Below are 25513 nucleotides of genomic sequence, written 5' to 3'. Positions count from 1 at the left end.
GGAATATCGATCTTAACATCAATTTTAAGACCATTCATAGAAGTTTTGGACTTACCAGCTTTATCGGCACCCGATTCCTCCTCTTGGCTTTGATCTGCACCCGACTCCTCTGCAGACTCCTGTTCCTCGTCAGAATCATCCTCTTCACTAAAATTCACCTTTTTCTTGGCTTTTTTAGTAAATCTCGAGGCCTTCCTTCTAGAACCTTCTAGAATCTCATCTAGCGGTTTACGTGCAGAATCCTCTACCAACTTTGTCAGCATCAGCATCATCTTCTCCATTTGTTGCGCCAACAACGCAATCTTAGCATCGGTTCCTTCTTCTTCTGCCATTGCTTTCTTCTTCTTTTGTCGAAGAGCTTTTTCTGAGATTAATGGTCCAACAAGTTCTTCACCCGAAACCTTGATTTGTTTGCGAGTTGAGACCATAAACCACAAGCTACAACAGGATCTATTGCTTTGATACCACTTCATCAAAGGTTTCTTGTGGAACTCTTAATCAAGAAATATAAAAGAACACAATGAATTATGAAGGAAAGAATTGGAATCATATTCAACTGCCTGATTAAATCATACAATGATTACTGTTTATATACAATTAATGGTTTCCTAAAATAGAAAACTAAATATAAGAATTGAATTTAAACCGTTAATGATAAATGGTTTAAATTTCTTAATCAATATAAACCTTTAACTTTAAACGGTTTCAAACTGTTATTTGTAAACCGCAAAGTTCTAATGGTTTATAATATTTAATAATAGAATATATTGAATAATTTCAATATATTATTATGTTGATCCTCTTGGATCAACTAATCAGACCAAACTGAAGGTTGAGGTACCTCATGACTTTAGAGAAGTTGCCAAGGAAATTGTGGCTAAAGTTTGGGCTAATTGGCCAACCCACCCTTATCAGCCCCTCGCTACAAGACCTACCTGGCAACATTTTCTGTCTCCCAAATAAGTTCCAAAACAAGTTGAAGTGATAAGCCTAGTAGGTCAAGAAGTAGGAAATTTCGATAAAATAGAGCCTATAGTCAATAAACAATAACTCGATGTAAAAGAGATATCTCATAAAGAAGTCATTGATTCGCCAATCTTCTGGGGAAGGTTTGATGAACCAAATTTTGTGTTCAACATAAAGCCATTCCACAATGCATATGAAGACAATGAGCCAAATAACGACTACAATGACTTTAAACTTACGGGGTTCACTGACCACCATTTTGTGAAACATGAAATTCCTACACTTGAAGACACCAAACACGTTGACATGATTATGGAAAACAAAGCCGACCAAAAGAAGGCTCGGTCGGCTGAAGTAAACTTTAAAGACGAGATCAAGAAGCCGATTTCTCTAAAAAATGGTCATTATGTAGTTGGTTTCAATGACCATTCAATCAAAGAAATTATGCATGTCAACAAAGCCAAGTTCCACAAAGTTTTGGCTAAGATGGATACATGGGGAAATCTTGTCCAATCAAGAATTCCAGAACGTATGACTTATATTAAGGCCAGAACTCAAGAGAATTTGGTTAATTTCTTTTGCCTACATTTTTACTGTCTTCACCAACCTTTAGACAAAGCTAACAACACTCGTAGACCAAAGCTTGGAGTCAAGCATCGTTGGCCGCCGCCTGACCCTCACAAGCCATTGCTCTAACTTGTTATCTTTTTGTGTGGCCGAAACTTTATTTTTCGGCGAAGACTCTTTGATCGAGTCTCTTAATTTGCTTGTTTGAACATTATTTAGCCAGAACCTTATTTTTGGCTAAGATTCTCTTAAGATACTACTCATGATCTACAAATCAAACCAATCGGCTGAACGATGAGTACCAATAACACATACTTTATTTCCTGATATTCAGACCGTTATATTAAAGCTGCTGCACTTAGGCCAATTTGTTCAAGTAATTATGCTCAAGCCGATTTGCTTAGGCCATTCGGTTAAAAATACTCATGATTAGAACATACTCTTGAATTGGGTTGCCATTTGAATGTGAGGTCCAACAAGCGTAAATATAGGTCATCAATAGTACAAGCCAATGAGGTTTAAAAAAATTAACATTCAATTTGATAAATTCATTAGCCGATAACAAGTCTAAGCTTTACTTATCGGCTTACATAAGTGCTATTTCAGTTATTGGCTTGGGTTGGCTCATTTATTGGACTACTCAAGCGTTGTTTCCTTATCAGCTTGAGTAATATCATTTGTTGGCTTACTTTAACATTTTCACTTATCGACCTCCTCATTTTCCATCTCCTTATTAGCTTCCATGAGTTTCTCCTACTTATTGGCATACTCAAGTGCGAGTTCACTTATTGGCTTGAGTTTTCTAGTGCTTTCGTCATCAAATCTTGCAAGACATATAGCATTATTGGTCAATAACTCATGTATTTCTCTTGAACCAACTTCATTGGCTAGGCTAGTGACAAGCTTACCAATATAAAAGTTTCTGGCTTATTCGGCGACAAGCGCCAAAAGCCAGAAACTTAGGGGGGGGGCAATGGCATTATATATGCATTGAAGCCAACAAAAATCTTTATCTTCAAAAAAAAAAATGAAAGAAGGCCGATCTGAACAATACTTAGATGCCTAGCCAACCTGAATGAAAATTGTCTCCCTTGATGGCTTACTCAAAATATATTGCTTGTTGGCTTCCATAAGTCACTTTCCCTTGTTGGCTTACTCTTCCTCACTTTGGCCAACTTGAAAATTGTCTCCCTTTATGGCTTACTTTCTCTTACTTGGCCAACTTAGACTTTTCTACTAATTGGCCAACTTGAGCTTTTTCATTTGTTGGCTTACTCAAAATAGATTGCTTGTTGGCTTCCATAAGTCACTCTCCTTTGTTGGCTTACTCTTCCTCACTTTGGCCAACTTGAAAATTGTCTCCCTTTATGGCTTACTTTCTCTTACTTGGCCAACTTAGACTTTTCTACTAATTGGCTAACTTGAATTTTTTCATTTGTTGGCTTACTGAAAATAGATTGCTTGTTGGCTTCCATAAGTCACTCTCCCTTGTTGGCTTACTCTTCCTCACTTTGGCCAACTTGAAAATTGTCTCCCTTTATGGCTTACTTTCTCTTGCTTGGCCAACTTAGACTTTTCTACTAATTTGCCAACTTGAACTTTTTCATGTGTTGGCTTACCCAAAATAGCTTTATTGGCTTCTTTGAGATTTTGCATGTGTTGGCCAATAAGAGCTACAAATTGGCTTTCTTGTGATTTTTTTTTTCATTTGTTGGCTAATCCTTAGCATTGTTCACTTGTTGGCTTCCACGAGCCATTCTCATGTGTTGGCCAACTCCAGTTCTATCAATCGGCTAATTCGAGTAAGTTATTTGTTGGCCTTCGTTAGCCAATTTGCCAATTCATTCTTCTGTTGGCCGATTTGAATATTAATATTCATTGGCTTCCTTGTATCTATTGACTTATTCACTTGTTAGCCTACTCAGATTGGCTTGTTCATTGGCTTAATCATGAACAACTCACTTACTCGAATGTCATTTGCTCAAGCTGTCCAGTTACTTACTTAATTACTAGAGCGTGAATATAGAAGCCAACTTATCAACATGGATTTCAGCCATTAAATTTGGTTCACCAATTTTATTGAATGGAGACTCAACACTCAAGTTGATTTCCCGAAAGCTCGTTCTACTAAGAAAATATATTCCAGCTATTAGGAAGTTAATGTGGGACATAAATACAAGAGTTTTCAAAATCAGTTAGACGGGTAAGTTGACTCAAATTTCTCAACCACTTGGCGACATTCGCCGATGCTTAAGAAACTTGGGGGGGCAATGTTTGTACCCACATTTGCATGTCCACTTAGACATAGCTAATGTGCATATAGTTATTGAATGTTTTGAGTTACAATGAGCCGCCCAACAAGTAATTGGGCCGACAGCCAGATATATTGGCCGATGAATAATTGGACAATTCCTTTGGTCTAAGACAAATTGGATAAAAACTAGGCCGATGGAGGGTTTCGTAAGTTAAGCCATTGGTTATTGGCCGGCCCCTAATCATCAATTCAAAAGAAGTTTATTGTCTAAAAGCCCATCGGCCAGTTGTTCAAATCACTCTAGTCAGTTTCCAACTTAGACTCAGCAACTTTGGAAAATAATAGCCGATAGACAAAGAAGGTCGATAAGTGATAAAGATGAAATTTGATTAAGTTAGTATTTCAATCAACTTGAAGTTCACGTCAGCCAATAAGGAGAGTTACTATTATGAGTTTGTGTAGGAAGCATTTAGCCCTAAAGAAACTGATGCCACTCTGGATTTTCCATCTGCATTTTGAGGAAAATCTTATGCAGATCGTGGTGCACCTAGTTAACCTAATAACTTACTTTGATATAGAGGATGAAACATCTCCACAAAATAGTATACTGAGCAGACTTTTGATTAAAAGGATGTGAACAATGCCATCACTAGGCACTAAAGTTTCCATCTCTAGAAGAAGTAAAAGTGATCAGCGTAAACAATTGGTTAGTGACTCTACGCCATTATGGGTGTAAAGGAAATTAAGAAAGCAATAAGCTTGAGCAATCCCTGAAATGGGGCCCAAATGTTGAGGTATGGAACTCATCAAGTGGGGGCCAAGGGTGAAAAATGATAGAAATTGATTTGGACCTCCAAGATGAGCTTTTCTACGAATACAAAGCTGAGGATGACACAACAACAGTGCGCCTTCACCTTGAGAATCCAGGCAGGTGTGTGCGGATAGTAGAGCCTAGGAGTGAAAAAAGAATTGTCACACTTTTTGCGAATAGTATAAAAATGTGTTTGCATAGACCGCACAAACTATGCCAAGAATTGATCTATCAGTAATTTTTTATAAGATATACGTCAACCAGGTAGCAAATTTAGTTATCCAGAAGGAGAGAAGTTTGACCCGAGAATGAAATGCAATAATAGAAGCTTAAGTGAACAAGCTATTGCTAGTAGAATTTGTGGATTAAGTGCAACACTCGAAGTGGTTGGCTAATGTTAATGTTTGAGATTTGAGCGATAGCCCAAGTCTTTGTTAACGCGGGTCCGATGGGCGGACTGCTACTTGCAATGTTCACAGAACCTCCGCTAGCGCGGTCTCTTCTATTCTCTGATGCCTAAGTTAGTCAATGTATTTGCGTTGACAGAATAACAGTGGGTAAGTAATCATTGCGTAATTAATGAGGAGAGATGAGAGAACCTTTTATAGGTGAGGAAGAGGCTAACCTCTTCCTTGTTTTCGATGTGGGACTAATATGTATCAGTTCCCAATTTGTGGAGCTTCTGATGCTGCTTTGGGGCTGCGCATGGCAGCGCATCAGCTGTGATCTAGGGGCAAGCCGGGGCTCAGGCGGTAGTCTTCTTGGCAGTGATTCGGCAGGTCATACCGTTGGCAGTAGTTGGTACCGTTGGTGTTAACATGAGCATGGCTCATTCACAGCTAATTATGCTTGCAAATGCTCATGTAAGTACAGCTAACATGTTGCTGGAAAAAAGAAGAAGAATGAGAAGTGTAGGGTTTACGTGCTCACCAACCTCAATGAGACTCGTCCAAAAGACAATTATATGCATCCTTGAATCAACTAGCTTGTGGATTCTATAGCTAGACATAAATTGATTAGCTTTCTTGATGACCGTAGCGGATACAATAAAACAAGAATGCATGAAATGAAACCGTTTTGATTCCAATGGCCGTATAGGTTAAATGCATGCCCATGATTGTAATCAAAGTTCATTTCCTTGAACATATCAAAAAAAAAACTAAACATGACCTTCTCCATTCAACTCTCTGAAGCTTGATCAAGTATGATTGCATTCTGCCTTGGTGGGATGCCCTTAGAAACCCATGAGTCTCGGACCTCAATGACAACAAAAGGGTTGGGCATTTGGATATGAAAGACTGGGAAACCGGCTCAAATCTGTTGAAACTGACTCGATTTGGTCGGGCTTTTTTAAGAAGTTGAAGTTTTCTACTGAAGCCTGTACCGCATGTATTATGAACTAGTCTGACTCCAAGCCGTGAATTTGGAAAAAAAATTAATAAAAAAATGAAAAGTCAAAGGGACTGAAGTTTTGGTCCTATGACATGTGTCATTATCTTATTAGTCTTTCGGACAAGCTTAGGATAGACTCGGCACAGGTAATTAGAATCCCAAGTATAAAACCTTAACCCAGTTCCATTTCGCAATTTTTCCTTTTCGATTCATTAATTACCTAGTTCATTTGAGTCTTCTAAGTCTTCTTCATCTAGTAAACTTATTTTATGAACTCAAGTAAACACCATTCTGATTAGGCCTGGCATTTAAACCCGTAATCCGCAAACCCGCACGATGCCGGCACACTAAAAGCCTGCACAAACCTGCCTGTTTATTAATCCATGCTAAAAAAAGCTCACATGCAAAAAACCCGCAAATTAACAGGCCATGTGTGCTGAACCCGTTAGAACCCATTGGAACCCGTTAACTCAAAACCTTTCCAACAAGCTCATTTCGATTCAGATGCGGTCTCCACCCTTTTCTTTCCCCTCACCCAAAACCCAATTCTCTCTCTCTCTCTCTCTCTCTCTCTCTCTCTCTCTCTCTCTCTATGTTTTGCTTCCTCTGTCCAAAGGTCTTCGCTTTCTTCGTTTGATTTCTTAAATGATCTTTGGGTTTGATTTCTACTGCTTCAGAATTCTGCTTACTCTTGGGGGACAAATTGGGGTTTCTGGTTTGGTTTGATTTCAGTGTGGGCTGAGTATACTGGCTTTAGATGAATTCAGGCTTTGATTCCAATAATCAAGTTGAAGGTTTTACAATCCCAATTTAATTCTATTTGAATGTCACTACTTCCTTTGTTTTAGTTTATCTGGGACCAATGTTACACATTGGTGAGCTATCAATACTGATTCATGCTAAGAGGATACCTTGATTCTGATGTAAGTAGAGGGCAAATTGTCACAATCAACTTTCTTCTGTTGAAATTCCCAGGTCTGGCAATAGTAACTGGTTGCAGAAAATTTGGTAACCTTCATTATGGATTACTGGTTGTGTTTGTTTGGTAAGGAAAATGTGGGCAGCAGAAAATTAATCCAAAAGTTCCCAACTCCATAAGTTTCTGTTTTAGTACTTGTATTGATATTACTTCTACATAATTAGGAATTAAAGGTCTGAGATTTTAATGGATTTGAGAAAAAAAAAATTCTATATATATATATATATATATATATATATATATATATATAAGTCTTAATTGCTTTGGAACAAAAGTTTTAGTCCATTCACCCCATTTCTAGAGATTCTTTTCCCACTTACCCCATTAAGTTTTTTTAATTCCCTCTTACCTAAAACACATTAAGGAGGTATTCACTCATACCCCATTAAGATTTTATTTTTTTTTTTTTTTTTTTTTTACCCTTACCTCTTTGTTACTTAGAGAGAGAAAAAAAAATGGAAGAGAGAGAAACCATAGGACACTTCGCCAGAGCCCGGTCATCGTCCGCGGGATTCCGGCCAACTTTCCCCAGAATCCCGTCATCGGTCGCCTGATTCCGTTCACGGCCACCGCCCACCAGACTTTTCAGAAAATCCCACCGAAAATGTTTACTGCCCCGATAGACATCTATTGCCCCCCAATAGACGTCTATTGAGGGATTGACCCCTAATAGACGTCTATTGTGTATTGCCCCCAATAGACGTCCATTATCCTCCAATAGAACTTTCAGTTATCAAAATATGAACTAATCTCCCAAAATTTAGACAATAAAACTTTGTTTAAAGAAAAAAACGAAGAGATTATATCAATTTAAAAAGGTGTATTGCCCTCCAATAGACATTCAAAACTGTTTTTTCTTTTCTTTTCCTTCTGTCCCATTACTTTTTAAAAATAAAAAGGGTTATTATCACAAATGGTACCTAAACTATACCTTAATCTTTTCGATGGTACCTGAACTTCAATTTTGATCACAACCAGTACCCGAACTTTTCGATTTCATTTTAAATGGTACCTAGAGCCACCTCCGATCACTATTCCGACTAAAAACGGCATTGGAGGCGATCATAGTGATGATTTCTGATGATTTCGAGGGTTGCGATCATATATAGTGATAATTTTTTGATAATAAACTTGCCTTGAACTTGTTTTTTTGTTTTTTATTTTTTTAGATTTGGCTTTTTTGGCCGGAATAGTGATCGAAGATGGCCTTAGGTACCATTTAAAATGAAATCGAAAAGTTCAGGTACTGGTTGTGATCAAAATTGAAGTTCAGGTACTATCGATAAAATAGAGGATAAGTTCAGGTACCATTTGTGATAATAACCCAAATAAAAAATAAAAAATTCTTATTTGGGCACCCAGAAAATACTCTGGGCACCCATATCATCTCCCTTCGCCGATCAGCTCCCGTCGTCGATCTCTAACCTCTTGCTCTTCCAGAACCTCGACCTCTCCAACAACTTCCTTTCCGGTTCCTTAATTTTGTCCTCACGCCGTTTACTACTCCGCCACTCCTCTGTAAGACCATAACCGACTCGAACTGTGGAGAAGTCACCAATTCTAGTCCAGATTTTGCAGCAAGTCGGAGACTGAGAATCTAGTCTGAGAGAGAAGGAAACTCGACATTTACGGCACCAAGCCATGGGAGCTCGGAACTCTGCCCATCAACTTGCCCACCCAAAAATTCGAAACCCGAGCCTTGGTGGCCGTCGATTTCCGGCGGTTCCTCCATCAATTCACCAATATGAGTTCAGAGAAAGCAGAGAAGAGTAAGGGAGAGCAAACCTGAAAGCAATCGGCAACAGGCGATTGGCGATCTGAGCTTGTTCGTCACCTTCAGGCGTGGATGCCATCGCCGCCCAGAGAGAGAGAGAGAGAGGAGGTCGGCAGCGTAGAGAGAGGAAAGAGTGGCATGGATGCAATTTCTTAATTATACGAAGGGTAAAATTATCATTTTATTTTAGAATTGGTAAGTGAGAATAAAAATCTGTTGCTAAGGTAAGTGAGATAAGTTTGTCCAATTTTTATGCTTTGGGTCAAGGACCCAATAAAAAAGCTGTTCAAGGGTCTTAACGAGTTCCAACAGATAATCCGCAAACCCGCCAGGTTTAGCCCGTGAAACTTGTTAAGCTAATGGGTTCTTACCGTGTCGCCCCGTTAAAAACCCGCACTTTACCCGCACGTTGCCAGGCCTAAATCTGATGTTTCCTACCCAATCAGATTAACGGTAACAACTCCCACACCCAATCCCAACCACCCACTCTGCCGTCGCCTCCTCCATAGCGCATCTGATAACCACCAGATCCACTTCATCCCATTCAAACTCAATCCAAAGATAACATCTTCAAGCCCAAGACTTTTATCTACCAAACGTCTCTTTAATTTTTTTGTGCACTCTTGGCCACATACCTACAATATCATCAAGTAATCAATCAATTACACCAGGAACAATACTGCCACAATTGCATCTGCCCCCTCCCTCCACGCCTTTATGGTGATCTATGTTTTTCCCCTCCCTCAAGTTCTCCCCTTTGTAGATCGATAGATCCAGGGACAGTGTCTAGTTTAACTAGTGTTGTTTCATTTGTGTGTTTGTTTTACGTACTGTTGGCAATTTTTATTGCCGTACGTTTTTGTTTTCCCCCATGCACATCAAGAATTCTATAGCAATTTTTTTTTCTTTTTAGAATCTATAGATAGCAATTGATAAAAGAAAATCATGCACTAGTGTTTAACTTCTAAGGTATGCAACATATGATACAAACACAAAGATCTCAATGTGAAACATGACTTTTTTCACGGCCTGGGAGGAAGGATGAAAGCGAGCTTTTATTTTCCATAAGTTACAAACAAAATAATACCATTAAAAATTACACTACCAACTAAAAATGACCCAATGACTATTCTGCCATTATTATAGTACTATGCAAAAGGATTTCCTCCAATGGATGCAACAGGACCCTGTGTAGATACGTTCCTGCAAAAATAAACTCACAATATATTCAGAAAAGTCACAAGCATAAAAAAAATGCTTATAAAAACAAACATATCATCACATTAGGGAAAATTTCACAAATGATCACTTTGGTCACTGAAGTTTCAAATATATCACTTTGGTCACTCAACTATTACACCGTCAATCACTTGTCACTTTGTTAATTTTTTTCATTATAAAAAATTATAAAAAATACTTTTTGGATGACTTAAGTGATTGACGGTGTAATAATTGAGTGACCAAAGTGATGTATTTGAAACTTCAGTTACCAAAGTGTCAAATGAGTCATAGTTGAGTGACCATTTGTGGAATTCTCCCCATCACATTATGTATTGAATTTGACTTCCTAAATAAAAACAGGGGGAGATATTTCAACAATTGTAATAACAAATCACAAATCCAGTTTCTGACTGACTAATTAGAAAAGCCACTACAATTGTTATTATTATTATCTTTTATTTGGTTCCGAGCACGCCACCAAAATGAGTTCTTGCACTCCTTTCTCGCTCTCTTCTCACTTCTCCCATCTGCTATCATTTCATAAAGTTGACTTTCCTCCTTCAAGACTATGGTGTTGGAAATAATATGAATTTTGGATTCTCGGATAATTCCATCCCACCAGTTTCACGAACACTATTGAGAATTTGATATACATATCAAAATGTGAACCACAGAGCTTGACAACAAATGGGCTAAATTGCGAATCCGGGATACAGCTAGTCAAGAATTGTTCAAACAATTAGAAGAGTTCACCAGTTTCACCAATTTTATGGAATCGACGGCAATATCTTGGATTTGGGGGCATATGTATGAAGTTGGGGTTCTTGTTGTGATTTTAGCTCATTCATTGATTAGGATTGGATAGATAAAGGAAGATTAGTGCGCTTCAAGTATCCTAATGAGTTCATATTGGTTTAGACCTGAGAGGTAAGTCCTATTTTAGATAGGAATAGGAAAGCTAGTCTCTTTCCTTGTTCTAATAGTTTTAGGAATCCTAATGTGACAAGTTTGTAACCAGCACCTATAATCTATAAATAGGGCTGCTGGGAGGTCACATAATTATCCTCAGATCAGAGAAGAGATCAAAGAGAAATCTCACACATAGGGGCAGGTAGAGCCAAGGGTGATAGAGAGAACTACCAAAGATGTTGGGGATTAGCATAGGGATTTCAATAAGTACTTGTAATCATGTTGTTCTTCTCCAAAGTGCTAGTGATCTGACGTAGGCAAAGTTTTGTTAAACCGCTATGTGTTCGTGTGCTGTGGTTTTCTTTATTATCTTGCTGTTTTATTTCACATCATCGTCCTATTACTGTTTGCACAACCATATATCAAGAGAAACAAAGTTCTAGGTAAAAGGTGCACATTTACTACGGTTCTAGAACTAGTTTCTGTATGAACGGAGGATCATGGTGGGTTTAGGAGTTCTCTTCATCAATGGATTAATAGGTTTTGGGATCTCGTCAATAGCTTTTTGGTTGGAGTCCGTGAATAGTGGGTTGACAAGACCTTTTGGGTTAATATCACTGATGAGCCTTCTAAGTCGCTGTCAAAGGAAAGGACTGGAAAGTTTTCGCTCTCTTGCAGCTCCTCTTCCTGGGCTCCCTGCTCTATAATTTATGTCCCACCATCCAATGAGCTTGAATCACATGCCTGAGAAGGACCTCCTAGAATAGCTTTTGGGTAGGGGATAGTAGCTTCGTTCAGTTCAGGTCAGTGGATTTTGATGCTTTTGGATGCTTTGGGGTTGGGGTAAAGTGATAACTTTTGGGTTGAATTTAGTAGCGTTTTGTGTTTCAGTCAATAGCTTTTTGGTTGAAGGTGGTAGCTTTAGGGTTAGGGTTAGTAACTTTTTGGATGAGGTGGCATGTTTGTAAATAGTCACTATTTAAAAGAGCTTACATTTTTGTAATATTAAATCATAAATGTTAAACTGGAAGCGAAATTACTACCTTTCAGCCTAATTTCTCTTGAACTTCTAGTGCTTCTGTTTATATTAAGTTCTTTTAGGCTTGTTTTAGGACTTCTTATCCTCTTTTGTTCTCTGGCCTCTTTTTCTAATAAAATTTATGTTCCTTCTCAAAACAAAAAATACTGGCCCTATGAAATAATTTCCCCCTTTAGGAATGGATTTTGCCATTTTGGCCTTACATGTAATAGTAGCATTCGCCTACAGACCACGAAAACCTTGGTCAATCACCCATTCACCCTACTTTTTATGTAATTAACCCCATTTTTCAACAATAATGAAAAGATTATTTAAGAAATCATAAATCAAGAAGACATAAAAAAAAGATATAAATAAATATATATATATATATGTTTACTATCATATCATTAATCTTACAAGTTTTATAAACCAGAAATTATACTTTTTTCTGTTTGATGAGCACTTTAGCAATTGAAAATTAATGTGTCATGTTTCAAGATTATATCTGTTGATTCTATCATTTATAAAGTTAACCAGAAAAGAAAAACAAACACGATAATTGTGTTATGCTATTTCTACAGACTACGTTTTCTCTTCTAAACCTCTTTCTTGATCTTCTAAAAGTATTTTGAAACTATTAAGACCCAGATCAGCTCAAGGCCAAAACCATTAATGGCTATTATTTGCCAAGTAGTAGGACCAAAGCCATCTTTAGTGATAGAGAAATTTTATTCACTGCTAAATGGTTCATACACACTCAACTATTTTTTTTGTTTATTTTTCCCACAAAAGTTCCTAGTTTACCCTTGTTCACTTTGCACCTCCCCCCCCCCCAATCGCCACCAAACTTCCACAGCCACCATCTCTACAGTGCCCTAGGCAATCACCCTCACTGTCTCTCAATTGCGTGAAATGTTTTAATCATGATAACCAAATCATGTTGCATGAAACAACAACAAAGAGATTTCAATTGGAAATGGTACCATGGCCACTTTGATCACCTAAAGATAACATTCAGAATTCTGGGGCACAACTGCTTTGCTACAACAAAAATTGATGAATTCTTTTTTTCAATTGCTGTTAACTTGTTAAAGGGTTTTATGCGAATATAATTTTTCCAAAAAAGAAGAGAGAAATTGGGGTGTGTTTAACAAAAATGGGATGTGTGTATATAATTACTCTCAGTGATACAATTGCTATGATGAGAACAGATGACAATTAGGACAAGTTGTAGAAAATAAACTCACTGTATTTGAGTACTCTGTGCTTGCCCTGGCAAGTACGTTAAGCCACCTACAGAATGAAATCAGCATTACACTGAATGAAATGAATATGATTGCTATTGTTTTAAAATGAAAGAAAAATAAAGGAAAGATCATTATGACCAGATATGTTCAGCAATCTCTTTATAATGAAGCTTAAGTAGCTAGTGGGTTAATTAATATACAATTAGTGGTAAAGAGAGTATGTAGCTTCTCTGTGACTGAAAAGCTTACCCTCGGGAAACCATGGTTGAGATACACCACTGAGAAAAGAGGACTGCAACTGAGCATTTGGCAGAGATGCTTGTAAAGAGCTCATGTCCAAAAACTGAAAAGAAAAAAAAATCAAATCAAATTTAAAAAAACACACACACAATATAACATTAGAACCCAGAAATCTGAATGTGTTTTGTTGGAAATCCTGAAGCTTCTGCCAGTATTCCTAAATTAGGAAAAACCATCACATCTGAAGCCAATAAATTGCATTATGACTAGCCCAGGATTATTAAATGATGAGAGAATATACAACTTATAAATGTAGATCAATCTAAAAATATGAAACAACCAGCAGGAATGGCCTCAATCTTAATGATCAGATTGGAAAACCTTAGAAGTGATTGTGGACAGATTTTTAGGGTTCATTTAAATTTATGCCGCTGACCTTTACACCCTAAGAAACCACGTGGACACTAAACAAAAAAATTGAAGAATCAGCTAATGGTTGGGTAAGATTGATAAAATTTGAGGAGTGTAAAGGCACATATGATGAAATCAAAAGTGCAGGGCAAATGATTTAGAGTGTAACGGTTAAGGAGATAAAATGAAGGGTAAATTCCTCCTATGGTACTTGAGGTATTGCTACTTGGACAGTTTGATACCCGATGTATTAAAGGGGACAGTTTGGTACCTGAAGTTAGACTCCGTTTGACACTTTGGTACTTCTGTTAATTTTTCTGTTAAATGTAAGGATAAAATTGACATTTAGAATATATGTATAAAAACATTTTAAAAAAAGCATGAGTTTGTGGGTTGATTGCCGTTCTTCATAGTTTTATAGGTATGAATTAATGTTTATGAGTTATGTTGAAGCTGAAATATTCGAATTTTATGTACCATTCTCTATGAATCCACCGATTTTTCCTCCAAAACTTGAATTTTTCCTCCTCTTCATAAACACAATGTGATGATATTATTTGGTATTATTTTAGGTCTTCATCATTTTTTGGGTCATTTAGGAGAAAATGAAAATAAATTAATGCTTTTGGGTTATGTTAAAGTTGACATAATTGAATTTTATGTTTAAAAAAATTTAGTTGTACGAGACTAGTTTTAATGGAGTACTCTCATGGGTACGGTGTTCACTATATGATTACTATATTTCTTAAACATAAAATTTGAATATTTTACCTTCAACATAACCCATAAGCATTAATTCATACCTATAAAATTATGAAGAAAATCAACCCACAAACTCATGTTTTTTTATTATGTTTTTATACATATATTCTAAATGTCAATTTTATCCTTACATTTAACAGAAAAATTAACAGAAGTACCAAAGTGTCAAACGGAGTCTAACTTCAAGTACCAAACTGTCACCTTTAATACATCAGGTATCAAACTGTACAAGTAGCAATACCTCAGGTACCATAGGAGGAATTTACCCTAAAATGAAATTAGCTCTATATTCCAACAACACTAAAAGCACTCTTAATCATCAAACTGGGCACATATGATGAAATCAAAAGTGCAGGGCAAATAATCTGGTGCAACGGTTAAGGAGATAATTAGCTCTATATTCACTAAAAGCACTGTTAATCATCAGATTGGGCAGCCTTAGAAGTGCTACTTGCCAGCTATAACTAGGATTGCAGCAGTATTTTCCAAACTGTGGTTAACTTGATAGATATAACCTATGAAGCACTCAGTTGGGTATAGGTACAGGAAACGGTAAGATTCAATAGGGAGAAATCGCAAATATAAAAAGTAATAGGAAACAGGTATGGCAATTAAAATAATATATAAATTGAGTTATCTATAAATCCAAAACATGGTTTTGGTTAAATATTCAAAATACCAAGAAATACCCCAAGCAATATATTGAATTTAATTTACCAAGGGTAAAAAAAAGTGATTGGCAGAATTACAAAATAAATAAAATAATGTTAAGGTCCCACATCCACATGCCTACCTTTTGTCATTCTTTCATTAGCTTTTTTATATTCTTTCTCACATTTATACTCGACCATTTATTTCTTCTCCCACATTTGACATATTGGATATAAAACGATTCACCAAGGCAATTAAATGGAAGACAAGAACACGAGCATATCGCACACAAACTAGATTAAAATTTAAATAAATACGCTGAAGATCCCACTAAAAAAGTAAGAGAAATATGCCACAAAACTGCAGTAAGAGAGCACATACGGAAAGATGAGTCTAAGAAAAAGAATACTGCTAATTGTGCAGGTGGAACTTTAGGTTTTTAGGTTTGATTGCAATTTTATAGTAATTTATTGGCCAATTGCACCCCTGACCCAGAACCGTGTTTTTGACCTCCAATCCAAAATGCAACGTTTCAGATCCATTTCGATCAGGCTTCCCTCAGAAATGCATTTTGGACCCGTACTCGAAAAACTCGCCCAAAATGGCATTTCCATGCTTCATCGGGTATAACTCCTATCATCACTCTACCACTTTTTTTTTTTTTTTGAAACAGCTTTTTATTGACTAACAAAAAGCAAAATACAAAGGAGACAAGAAATCCGAAAAAGAAAGAGACAGATTGAGATCTTTTTTGGATGCTCAACTGACACTATAACATACTATGCAAAAAGTCCTATACTACAGCCTGCCAATCTAGAATAATAGATGAAAGAGAGTAATCTTGAAACTTCCGAGATATAGAGGCCAAAAGAGATGCCCAGAACTTAACTCTTTCCCACAACACTTCCACCTCCACACCACCATAGTCTTCAAACGTTATTTGATTTCTTTTCATCCAAATCACCCAAATTACAGCTAACACCCCACATCCCCAAAGAGTTTTATCCTTTTTACCCTTACTGAAAGCATTAGGCTTTTCGCTAAACAAATCAAACCTCAGAAAAGCATTTGACCAATCCATTTCTGCCTCCCTAAACAACTTTCTTTTCATAAAGAATACACCACAATGTAAAATAACATGACCCGCCACTTCATCGCTTAGATTTTTTCTAAATGGCTTTCAACCATTTGATTTATGATAAATAACCTCGGAAAATACCTTTTGAAGGGTACATCCCCCACCCAAAGTTCCCAAAATCTCACTCTTTCGCCATTCCCAAAAACCAGTTTATGACAAACATCAAATTGACCTAATCCCACTGAAATGTTCTTCAGATGACTTGAACCTCTTGAAACTGCTTTGCATCTCACCCATTGTCATCGTACCTGTACCTACTCTTGATTACAACATACCACAATGAATCTCTCCCAAAGGAAATCTCCAACACCAATTTCCCGGGAAAGACTAGTTTCTTGCTAATAAATTTCCCTCTCCTTGCTCATCGACATTATCTCCCACCTAACTTTTTCTTCTTCTCTAACTCGATCCCATAAAAAAATTTCTCATTAACTTCTCTATCTTCTATGCAGTTGCTCTCCACTCACTTTTCACACTTCAAAATCTCTAAAAACACACACACACACCCTAAATCCAAACACCAAAGTCATACAGATGCAAGAAATAACTACAATCAAAACAGAACGTACCATATTGGTCTGCTCCAGATCTGTATCGTAAGGCAGATCAAAAGGGTTATTTGATCTGTAGTCAGAGGCATGCGAATTAATTTCTCCCTGGAATTAGGAGAAAATGAGATTACTATGTGGATTCCACTGGTCAAATCACACCAACAAAGCTGAAGTAACTGAAGATTACAAACCATATGAGGAAGCACTTGTGGAGTATATGATGGCCCCAAGACATGTGATGGAAGACCAGGATCACAGGGTTCACCTTGGGAGGCAGCTCTCTGAATCCCATCTGTACTAGAGTCCTGCAAAAAGACAAGTACTGACTGATGAATTGGAAGAACATAAACAATTGAAAGAAATATAAGGTCCATGCAGAAACCTCCGAAATTATGATTCCCAAATACTGGTCACCAGCTGACAAAAGCTCGTCTGTTGCTACTGATTCACTACTCTTCTTGGTGCCCTCCAAAGGAAGGTGTCCAACAGAATCTTCAAAAGCATTCCATGACTGCTCAGAAACAAAATATCAACCTCATTATATTCTATATTTAGCTATGGCATCATCTTAAGTAAAAAAATAATAATAATAATAATAAATAAATAAAACACCTAAATAATTCATAAAGGTAATATATAAATAATATACACAATGAGGAGTAACAAAAGTAGCCAGAATGCCATCATGATCTTTTTGAAGACATTATCCCAAAAAATAAAAACAAAGAATTCAGGCGTACATTCTTCATGGTATTCACTATTCAACCTCGTAAATTAATGAAATCAACCGTGCACCAGTTATCCATCTTGTGAAAACCCCAATAGGATCTAATGAGGGTGTAGTTCTGATCATGACAAGGCTTACCTGAGGACTTGCTGTGGTATTTGGAGCTGTAAATTCATGCAAATTATCAGTCCATGGATTAGAAATATTCACAAACGATGGCCACTGCATGCCTGTATTTGATGACGAGAATAGATCAAAATTTCCAATAGAAGCTCCATCACTGGAAGTTATATTTGCAGGTATAATATTATCGGTCCCTGAAATAGAAGCTGGGGGCTGAGGTGTATCAAAAGTTGCCCATCCTTCACTTCTAGGGACAGATTCTTGTACTTGTTTGGAAGTTGACAGGTGCTGAGGAAAATCAGCAAATAAATCCAAAGGTGTTGATGTCTGAGGAGGTTGGTATACATTCGAAGATGTAGCAGAAGACAATACAGCAGGTTGAAATGAATCTAAGGAAAGAGATGAAGATGCGGCTGGTAACTGAAACAAATCAATAGATGAAGCAGCAGAAGAGATTTCTTCTGGTTGAACCGGGGTTTTGAAGAGATCCAAACTATCAGAAGTTCCAAAAAGAGATGATAAAGAAGTTGGTTTATCCTGGACGGCTCCAGCATATTGTTCGGGTTCAGATACAGCATCTGTTAAACCGCCTGAATTAAATGACTTGAGAGACATGGAATAGCTATCCACTGAGCCAAAACTTCCCGAGGATATAGTTCTCTGGATAAACAAACTAACGTTAGGTCACTGAAAAAGTTTGGGGATCATCAGCATCATACCATCAACAAACAGAATAGAAAATGGCATACATATAGGATAGGTAATATATGCAAAAGGAAAAGCAGAAATGAACATAGCACTGATGGAATGAGATCTACACTCAGTCTGTATTATCTCACTGGTACCAACAATAAACTAACTGAGTCACAACAAAAAAGTCTACTCAAAGGAAAAATTATCCAAATTATTGATTATACGAACTAATAAGATAACTTGGGAGGTGAAATGGTAAATGTGCACCACTCATATTCCTGTGCTATAGCAATAACCATGCACATACCCCTCTTGAAGATTCAGTACAACTATATCAAAGCTGAAGCAAGAATAGAGGTCTGCAAAAGGGATGGTGTTTTGCGGACCTCTACATTTCAGACCACCATGCAAAGCAACTGATCAGAACCGCTAATGTGTAGGTTTCTTTGCAAGGGTCAACAGTGCAAAAGATGATCAGTCACATCAGGAAATGTACGGTCATCTAAACTGTGTATAGAATAACATATGTCGAACAAAACTAATGATGGTAATGAAATAGCTAAAAACATCCCATTTAGCTGATTTTTGGCAGGGTAACCTTCAAGGACAATCTAAAATGTGGGTTGTTCCAATTACTGAACAACAAGCCCTAAGGAAAAAGTCATTAAAGTTAAACAGAGGACCTCTCTGGATCCTCTTTCTCTATACATGGATGAACAGATTACATGCATAGATATATAGGCGCTTCCACTAAGAGATCCCAAATTTAAGGGATTGCATGTGAGACCCACTCATTCAAGTTTTACATCACTATACACAGATCATGTCAGTAAAAAATGAGTCGAGTTGAAAATCATTACGGTACTTAACTAGAATCAATTGCTTAAAGGGTGGTCAAGGAAGATTCTAGAGTTTTCTTTTGGTTTATGAACAAACCAATTTTGTTCAATATGAACCATTCACTGTCGTCACGATTTTCAACTCAGCTCATCTTTTCATATATGATCTACTTATACAGACCTAAAACCTGAATGGTCTGATTAAAGTGGCTCCCACAAGCAATTCTTTAAATTACCAAAAAAAAAAAACAGAGAGATCCCTTGGTGGAGGGTTCTTGTGTATGCGTGCCATATATAAGGGCCCTTCCACTAGGGCATCCCTTTTATAGGTCATCTAAGGGATCACTTATGGGACCCATTTGTCGATCACATATCCGCAAACTGACCTTTAGCTTTTTAGGTCTCCATGACTAGATCACTTCTATAAATTTTCACCCAAATTGAAAATCATTAAAATATTCATAATCATGATTCGCCATTATGAACATGAATGGTTCAGTTTAGACAGATTTGGTTCGTCCATTGATTATCACTTTGGCTGAAAACTTGTAAGTTATTAACTTATGAAGACTTAAAAACTCTACGGTCCAGATACCAATATGTGATCGAAAATTGGGTCCCACAACAGTCCCATAAAATTCCCAAAAAAAAAAAAAAGATCCCTTAAAAGAAGTGTCCCATACATACATACATACATATATGTTATTATATATATAGGAAACGATTCCCATCATCAAAGGGCGTATAGAAGAGATGATTTTACTTGAACACCTCTCGCTTGAATGAATACATGCCTACACATGGTGTTTATTGCCATCTTTTGACTTTGCAGACTTTTTCCTTGGGGCTTTCGGTACAATCCAACTTTTAGGCTCACCTTCAAGGGTGATCCATGCAAAATCAGCTAAATAAGGTCTCTCCCTCTCCCTATATACATACATATATATATATATGCTTTAGCACCGTTTCACATTTGCAACTGTAGAGGGCGGTTTGTGACCCTCCAATTTTCCAGTGAAACCAGGGCCATGAGATATAGCAAAAAGATGCACCCATCTCTAGGCTAATTCAGTCTTCTTGTGGATGCTATCTATGAGGTAGTTAGGGGGATCAGCTAAGAAAATAGACTAGCTGCTATACATACATATATATGCGCACACATGTGCAATCACATATACCATCAAAGCTTACTGAACATAATATAAATTGATACCCAAAAATTCCCAAAACCCACTCACGGACTCGGGATCAAACTAGGGCCTCCTGCCGAACCATGCAATCTTTTGGAGGCAGGAAACTCTAGCAAATAGCTAGGTCGGTACTGTTGAGTTTGAACCCCAGACCACATGGGAAACAAACTATGGAACTGAAAATTACTGCAAACCCCTCATTGATACCATGGGAAAGTCTGTTGCCATATTACATAACTACATCAAATTATGTAACATATAGAAGTTATTCTCAATAATCTCCATAGTATCAACATCTCTACTCTTTCCCTCTTTACGTTTATGTATTTTGAGATTATACAGTGAAGGTACACACATGGGTCATATTTTAAGTATGTTAATAGCAAAGCTTAGTCAAAATTGCTTTTGATTTTATTGGCTTTGATTTTTTTGCCACATAGAAAAAAGTTCTCTATTTCATATAAGTTGACAACAGTTTCAGTAGTGAGCATATAGCAGAGGCACAAGAAAAGTTATACTGGTAATTTTTAAAGGCAGACAGATTTGAATTTTGAAAGAATCATTTAGATGTTGCATATCTTTTTTAAATATAAAAGAAAGTCCACAAGAATACAACCTGCGAAAATGGCACGACCCCTGCATCTCTGTTGACATTTGCCTCCAAAACTGTACTTTTTGCTTGGCACCTTACATCACTATCATCCTGCGAAGGCTGGAAAGATGGACTACTAGATCCAATGTCCTTCTGAAAATTAGGAGACTGTACTCCAGATCTGAATGCATCACCTCCACTTGACACAGAGTAATCTGAAACTCTAGAACCAGAGCCATCATTTGCAAACCTGTCCTCGTACATTTGTTCACTTAAACGATCAGCACTGTAACCAAAACTAGACAACTTCCCTTCATATCGACCTCGATCAGAACCAGGCTTCCTGGTAAGTGCAGCAGCTTGCTTCCCATACCGTCGATCTTCATATTGATAATCATAAGGTGGACTTTGAGAATAAGAATGATATGAACTGGCACGTCTTGTCTCATCTTCACGGATTCTATGGTTCTGTAAAGAATGGTAAACGTTAGGTTCATATTCTACACTGAATGAAACAATTAGGAGCCTCCCATAAAGAAATTTGTGTATATGGTTACAGCCTAATTGTTTTGTTTCTTTTAATGAGTATCTAAACCTTCAAATTCAAAAGACAAGAGTTGTTCTTTAATTTCTTGAATGGAACGAAAAAAGAGCAGAAGAGGAGGAGATATCTTAATCTTCCCAAACACAAGTCAAACTTAACAATCAAGAGTTTTTATTTTTTTTTTTCAATTTTGACCTGTTTTTCCTCGTTCCACAGAAGGATATAAATATTTGTGCAACAAAGCAAACAAACTATCAGTCCAAAAAATTTATTATCTGCAGGAAAAATAATATGTTGCTTTATGATCATCTTCTTGCCTGCATATCTCTTGGAGGCTTTTCCGAGGTTCTTCCTCCAGCATATTTTCTATCGACATATACACTTCTTATGAACTCACGGATTTTATCAACCTTACTGCAAGAAGAAAACATGACATAAAAATTCTGCATTTTAATATGCACATGCTGATCATGAATTCATAAAAGCAATAAATCATATATCTCTCACCTGCTGTCTGGAAATCGCTGCCTTTGAAGGTCCCAATCTTTCAAATATATTTCCCTTGCACGCTGAAAAGAATGATGAATGGCTCATCAGAATTCGTATAAGCCCTCCAGAGAGAGAGAGAGAATTCAGAATGTACCTGATTACCACCATTTTCAAGGGCTTCGACTTCTTGTGATGTAAACTTAGACATAGATACAGACTTCACACGATGAGTGAATTCACGACTGAATAATAACATATGGATGCTTTTCATTAGGGAGGGTAAATGAAAAATGGACCAAGCATATTTAGCTCAATAGAGTTGGCTAACAAATAAAATTCTCAACCCAGCACCAAACAATTTAAATTTTTGGTGATTAGGAGAGTGACAGGCATGATGATGACTGAATAAAGAATAGGCAGAACTGTTTTAAATCAAGTATATGACTGACTCTCAAGTAGTCCATATATAATTTCCGGTATAATTAATAAAATGCTTACTAGAAGGAAGAAAACATTAACATCAATGTGAAGCATGTAACCATCTGGGCATACAACAATCTTATGCACTTTCAAAATCTAGACTTGCTCCTATAGACAGTAAAAAAAATGTAGAGTGTTCAATGTGACATTCAAGCTCGCAAAAGAAGGACACTGCTAGCTAATATGCATTAAAATAAAAGTCTTTAAAGGAGGGAAATTGAAGAAAACAGGAAACATGCACCCATGCATCCCGGTGCAAAATACAACCGTGTCTTTATTAAATTACGATATTAAGTGCAAAAAAATCTACTCAGTGGCGCGAAGTTGCAATGATTAAGGTTTTTACAGTCATTTAAGAATTAATACCACGTTAAATTAAAGTTGCAATTAATTTATCATTAAAAGAATGTTGGAATTGGGAGTGGATAAGCTGTCCCCTAATTGCCAGAGCCAACTATCCCTTTATTGTTTTGACATCTGTCTTTTTACTAAACAGAATGTTAACATTTTAAAGCTATATAATTATTTCTCATTTTTAATGCCAGAAAAAGTATTGGAATTCCTAAACCACCACTTCCACTGATCCAGTTCTACCACCACTACCATGAGATGCAACTAGTGAACCACCATTGGCCATCCTTATACATGTAGGCATGCCCAACACGTAAAGATTAAGATATAAACACAGAAAAAATAAGGTAAAGCCTCATACCCAGTTTATGAAAGGACAGGGCAGAAAGAAACCAAAGGGGCAATGGATTTTTTTCTTTATTCGTTTTATGTTCATGATAAATAAAAGCAGATGACAGTGTTAATAGATGGCATAGGCAATTTGTAAACAGCTGATCCACTCCCGTTGGAATTGTATCATCCCAAGGGTTTTAACATATAGAGAATTTAAGAGGATCTATTTTAAGCATGCCGTCATCAATTGCCTAGGTACTTTTGTGATACCAGATGATTTAAAACCTAATGCAAATAGCTAATCTATGAATCTCAGTTGTAACCGGAAAGGAAAAAAATAAAACCAAAAAAATTAAATCGAAGATTCAGTTTACAAAATATTTCCGAAGGCTCCAAACATTTCCACCAGGTGTGACACTCTTATCACATAATCTTCGTATTTAAGGTTGGTCTGAATATGTTACTACGGTCTTCATGGGTGAGAGCTTATTAATTATAACTAAACGTTGGCATTGTAATGGTATGTTTTTTCACTTTTCCACAGGAAACACAACTTAAAACTAAGTCCCAAGCTTTTGGTACTAGTTTAGTTGAGTACTAGACTATTCTTTGGCACAGTTCTGGAACAGTTCTTTGGTCGGCATCAGATTTAGTTCATGACTGTTATCTGACGTATGATGCCAAAAAGTTTTAAAAGTATATAAATAAACAGGATATCAAGTTGGCATAGAAGAATTATTGAAATATAAAGCAGTGAAAAATAATTTGGAGTTGTTCATAACCATTTATTGAGGATATCTTCCTTATCAATACAAAAAAGTGTCACATTCCCCAGAAATGTCACACTCCCACAAAAACAGAAGATCTTGTATCCTAACAGATGGTTGCAAAGTGAACATTAGATAGCATACTCTAAAATTCAATCCTCCCTTGCAGTGGCGAAATCAAAGTAAATAAACAAAGGAGTGACAACAAGTATGGTGATCAGTACATGTTCCAACCAATACACAGGTAATCAGTTATTTCATAATTTACAACCGATCCAACTTTGCAATAATCTCCACATGTGATTAAAAGTGAAACCTGGCATGCAATTACATAAACCTTACCCAGCTTAAATATCCATTTAAAAAGGCCTTAAGAGGCAAAGACTAGCAGTGGAACAAGAAATTGGATCAAAAGGAATTAGAGATAGCTTACTGGATGCCACTGCAAGTCGTGCAAACAAAAGTCCAAAAGTTGATGCACACATACTGAGGACCCTGTAGAAGCACAAACAGAGAATTACAGGTCTCAAAGTTTTCCAAGAAGAATTAAAGAGAGAGAGCGAGGCTAGCGTACCAGGTGGTTACAGTTGATGCATCTTCGATTGGGAGGAAGCTTCATAAGGCCTCGTATGATCTTCTCGTTCCGCTCTTCCTCTTTTCGGCTTCCCATTTCTTACTGAAACCCTAGAAGCAGAGCAAAAGGAAACAATTGGAGAGACTTGGGAATGCGCCCAAGGCTCTACCTCCAGGGCTTCTTTTTTTTTTTTTTGAATTTGGAGAGACGGGTACGGACTCTGGATACTCAGAATCTCGATTCGATTGGACAACAAAGGGCCCTCTCTGCCTTCCGTTATTATTTGTTTCTTTATCTCTTTTTCTTCTACTGAGTGAGTGAGAGGGACCAAAAGAATTTTTCTTTTTTTTTTAGTCTACTTTTCCATTGATTTTTGGATTTTTTTTTTTTTTTTCAGTGTATGTTTTAAAAACATTTATGCCCTTACCTATTAACAATTTTTTGTTTTTGTTTTTGTCAATGGTAGGTGGATAACAATCAAAGCAAATACAAGAGGTACCAGAGAGGACACAAGTATACCTAGGCCTCGCAAACATAAAATAAAACTCACAATGGGCCTAACCCAGATACAAGATAAAAGCTTAAAAAAAAAACTTGCAAACCCTAAAACCTATCAAACAGCCACGGATGGATCATCAACCGCAAAGTAGTCTCGCAGCAAAATTCAAGCCACTTTTTGAACGAAAGCTACCATTGTAGAACCATATCGCAACAACTCCTCCATCGATTGGAGCAGACACAAGGCTCAAGAACGCCTAAGAGAAATGTAATCGTAGATTGCTAAGATAATCTAGACAACCTCTTTAAAGTGGACAAAAATCTGTCAGCTAGCGAAACCTTGCCTAGATGTGGTGATGAAGAGGAGGTGAAAGTGGTGATGAGTAGAGATCTTTCCATTACTGGAAATCTCATGAGAG

At 37.0% G+C, this 25513-nt stretch overlaps 1 protein-coding gene across 1 annotated transcript; it reads right to left on the bottom strand.

Moving 5' to 3' along the window:
• Positions 1-9672: 9672 nt before the first annotated feature.
• Positions 9673-24878, bottom strand: LOC112192626 (probable ADP-ribosylation factor GTPase-activating protein AGD14). Its single transcript, XM_024332431.2, has 13 exons — positions 24597-24878; positions 24456-24517; positions 22246-22333; positions 22110-22171; positions 21920-22016; positions 21083-21526; positions 17760-18404; positions 17277-17405; positions 17086-17199; positions 16913-16999; positions 13391-13484; positions 13142-13187; positions 9673-9946 (listed from the first exon to the last, which is right to left on the bottom strand). Exons 1-13 carry the CDS (start codon positions 24690-24692, stop codon positions 9892-9894), a joined length of 2019 nt encoding a protein of 672 aa, XP_024188199.1. The 5' UTR covers positions 24693-24878; the 3' UTR covers positions 9673-9891.
• Positions 24879-25513: the final 635 nt, after the last annotated feature.

The sequence above is a fragment of the Rosa chinensis genome, chromosome 3 (assembly GCF_002994745.2).
Source record: "Rosa chinensis cultivar Old Blush chromosome 3, RchiOBHm-V2, whole genome shotgun sequence".
Lineage (NCBI taxonomy): Eukaryota > Viridiplantae > Streptophyta > Magnoliopsida > Rosales > Rosaceae > Rosa > Rosa chinensis.
Note: the sequence above shows the minus strand (reverse complement) of the source record. Positions and strands in the feature narration are given on the sequence as shown.

Coding starts and splice junctions, on each gene's coding strand:
- LOC112192626 (XM_024332431.2), bottom strand. CDS start 24,692: ATGGGAAGCCGAAAAGAGGAAGAGCGGAACGAGAAGATCATACGAGGC. Junction 22,334..24,455: donor ACGACTTGCAGTGGCATCCA/GTAAGCTATCTC, acceptor GTTATTATTCAG/TCGTGAATTCACTCATCGTG. Junction 9,947..13,141: donor GCACAGAGTACTCAAATACA/GTGAGTTTATTT, acceptor TTATTTTTGCAG/GAACGTATCTACACAGGGTC.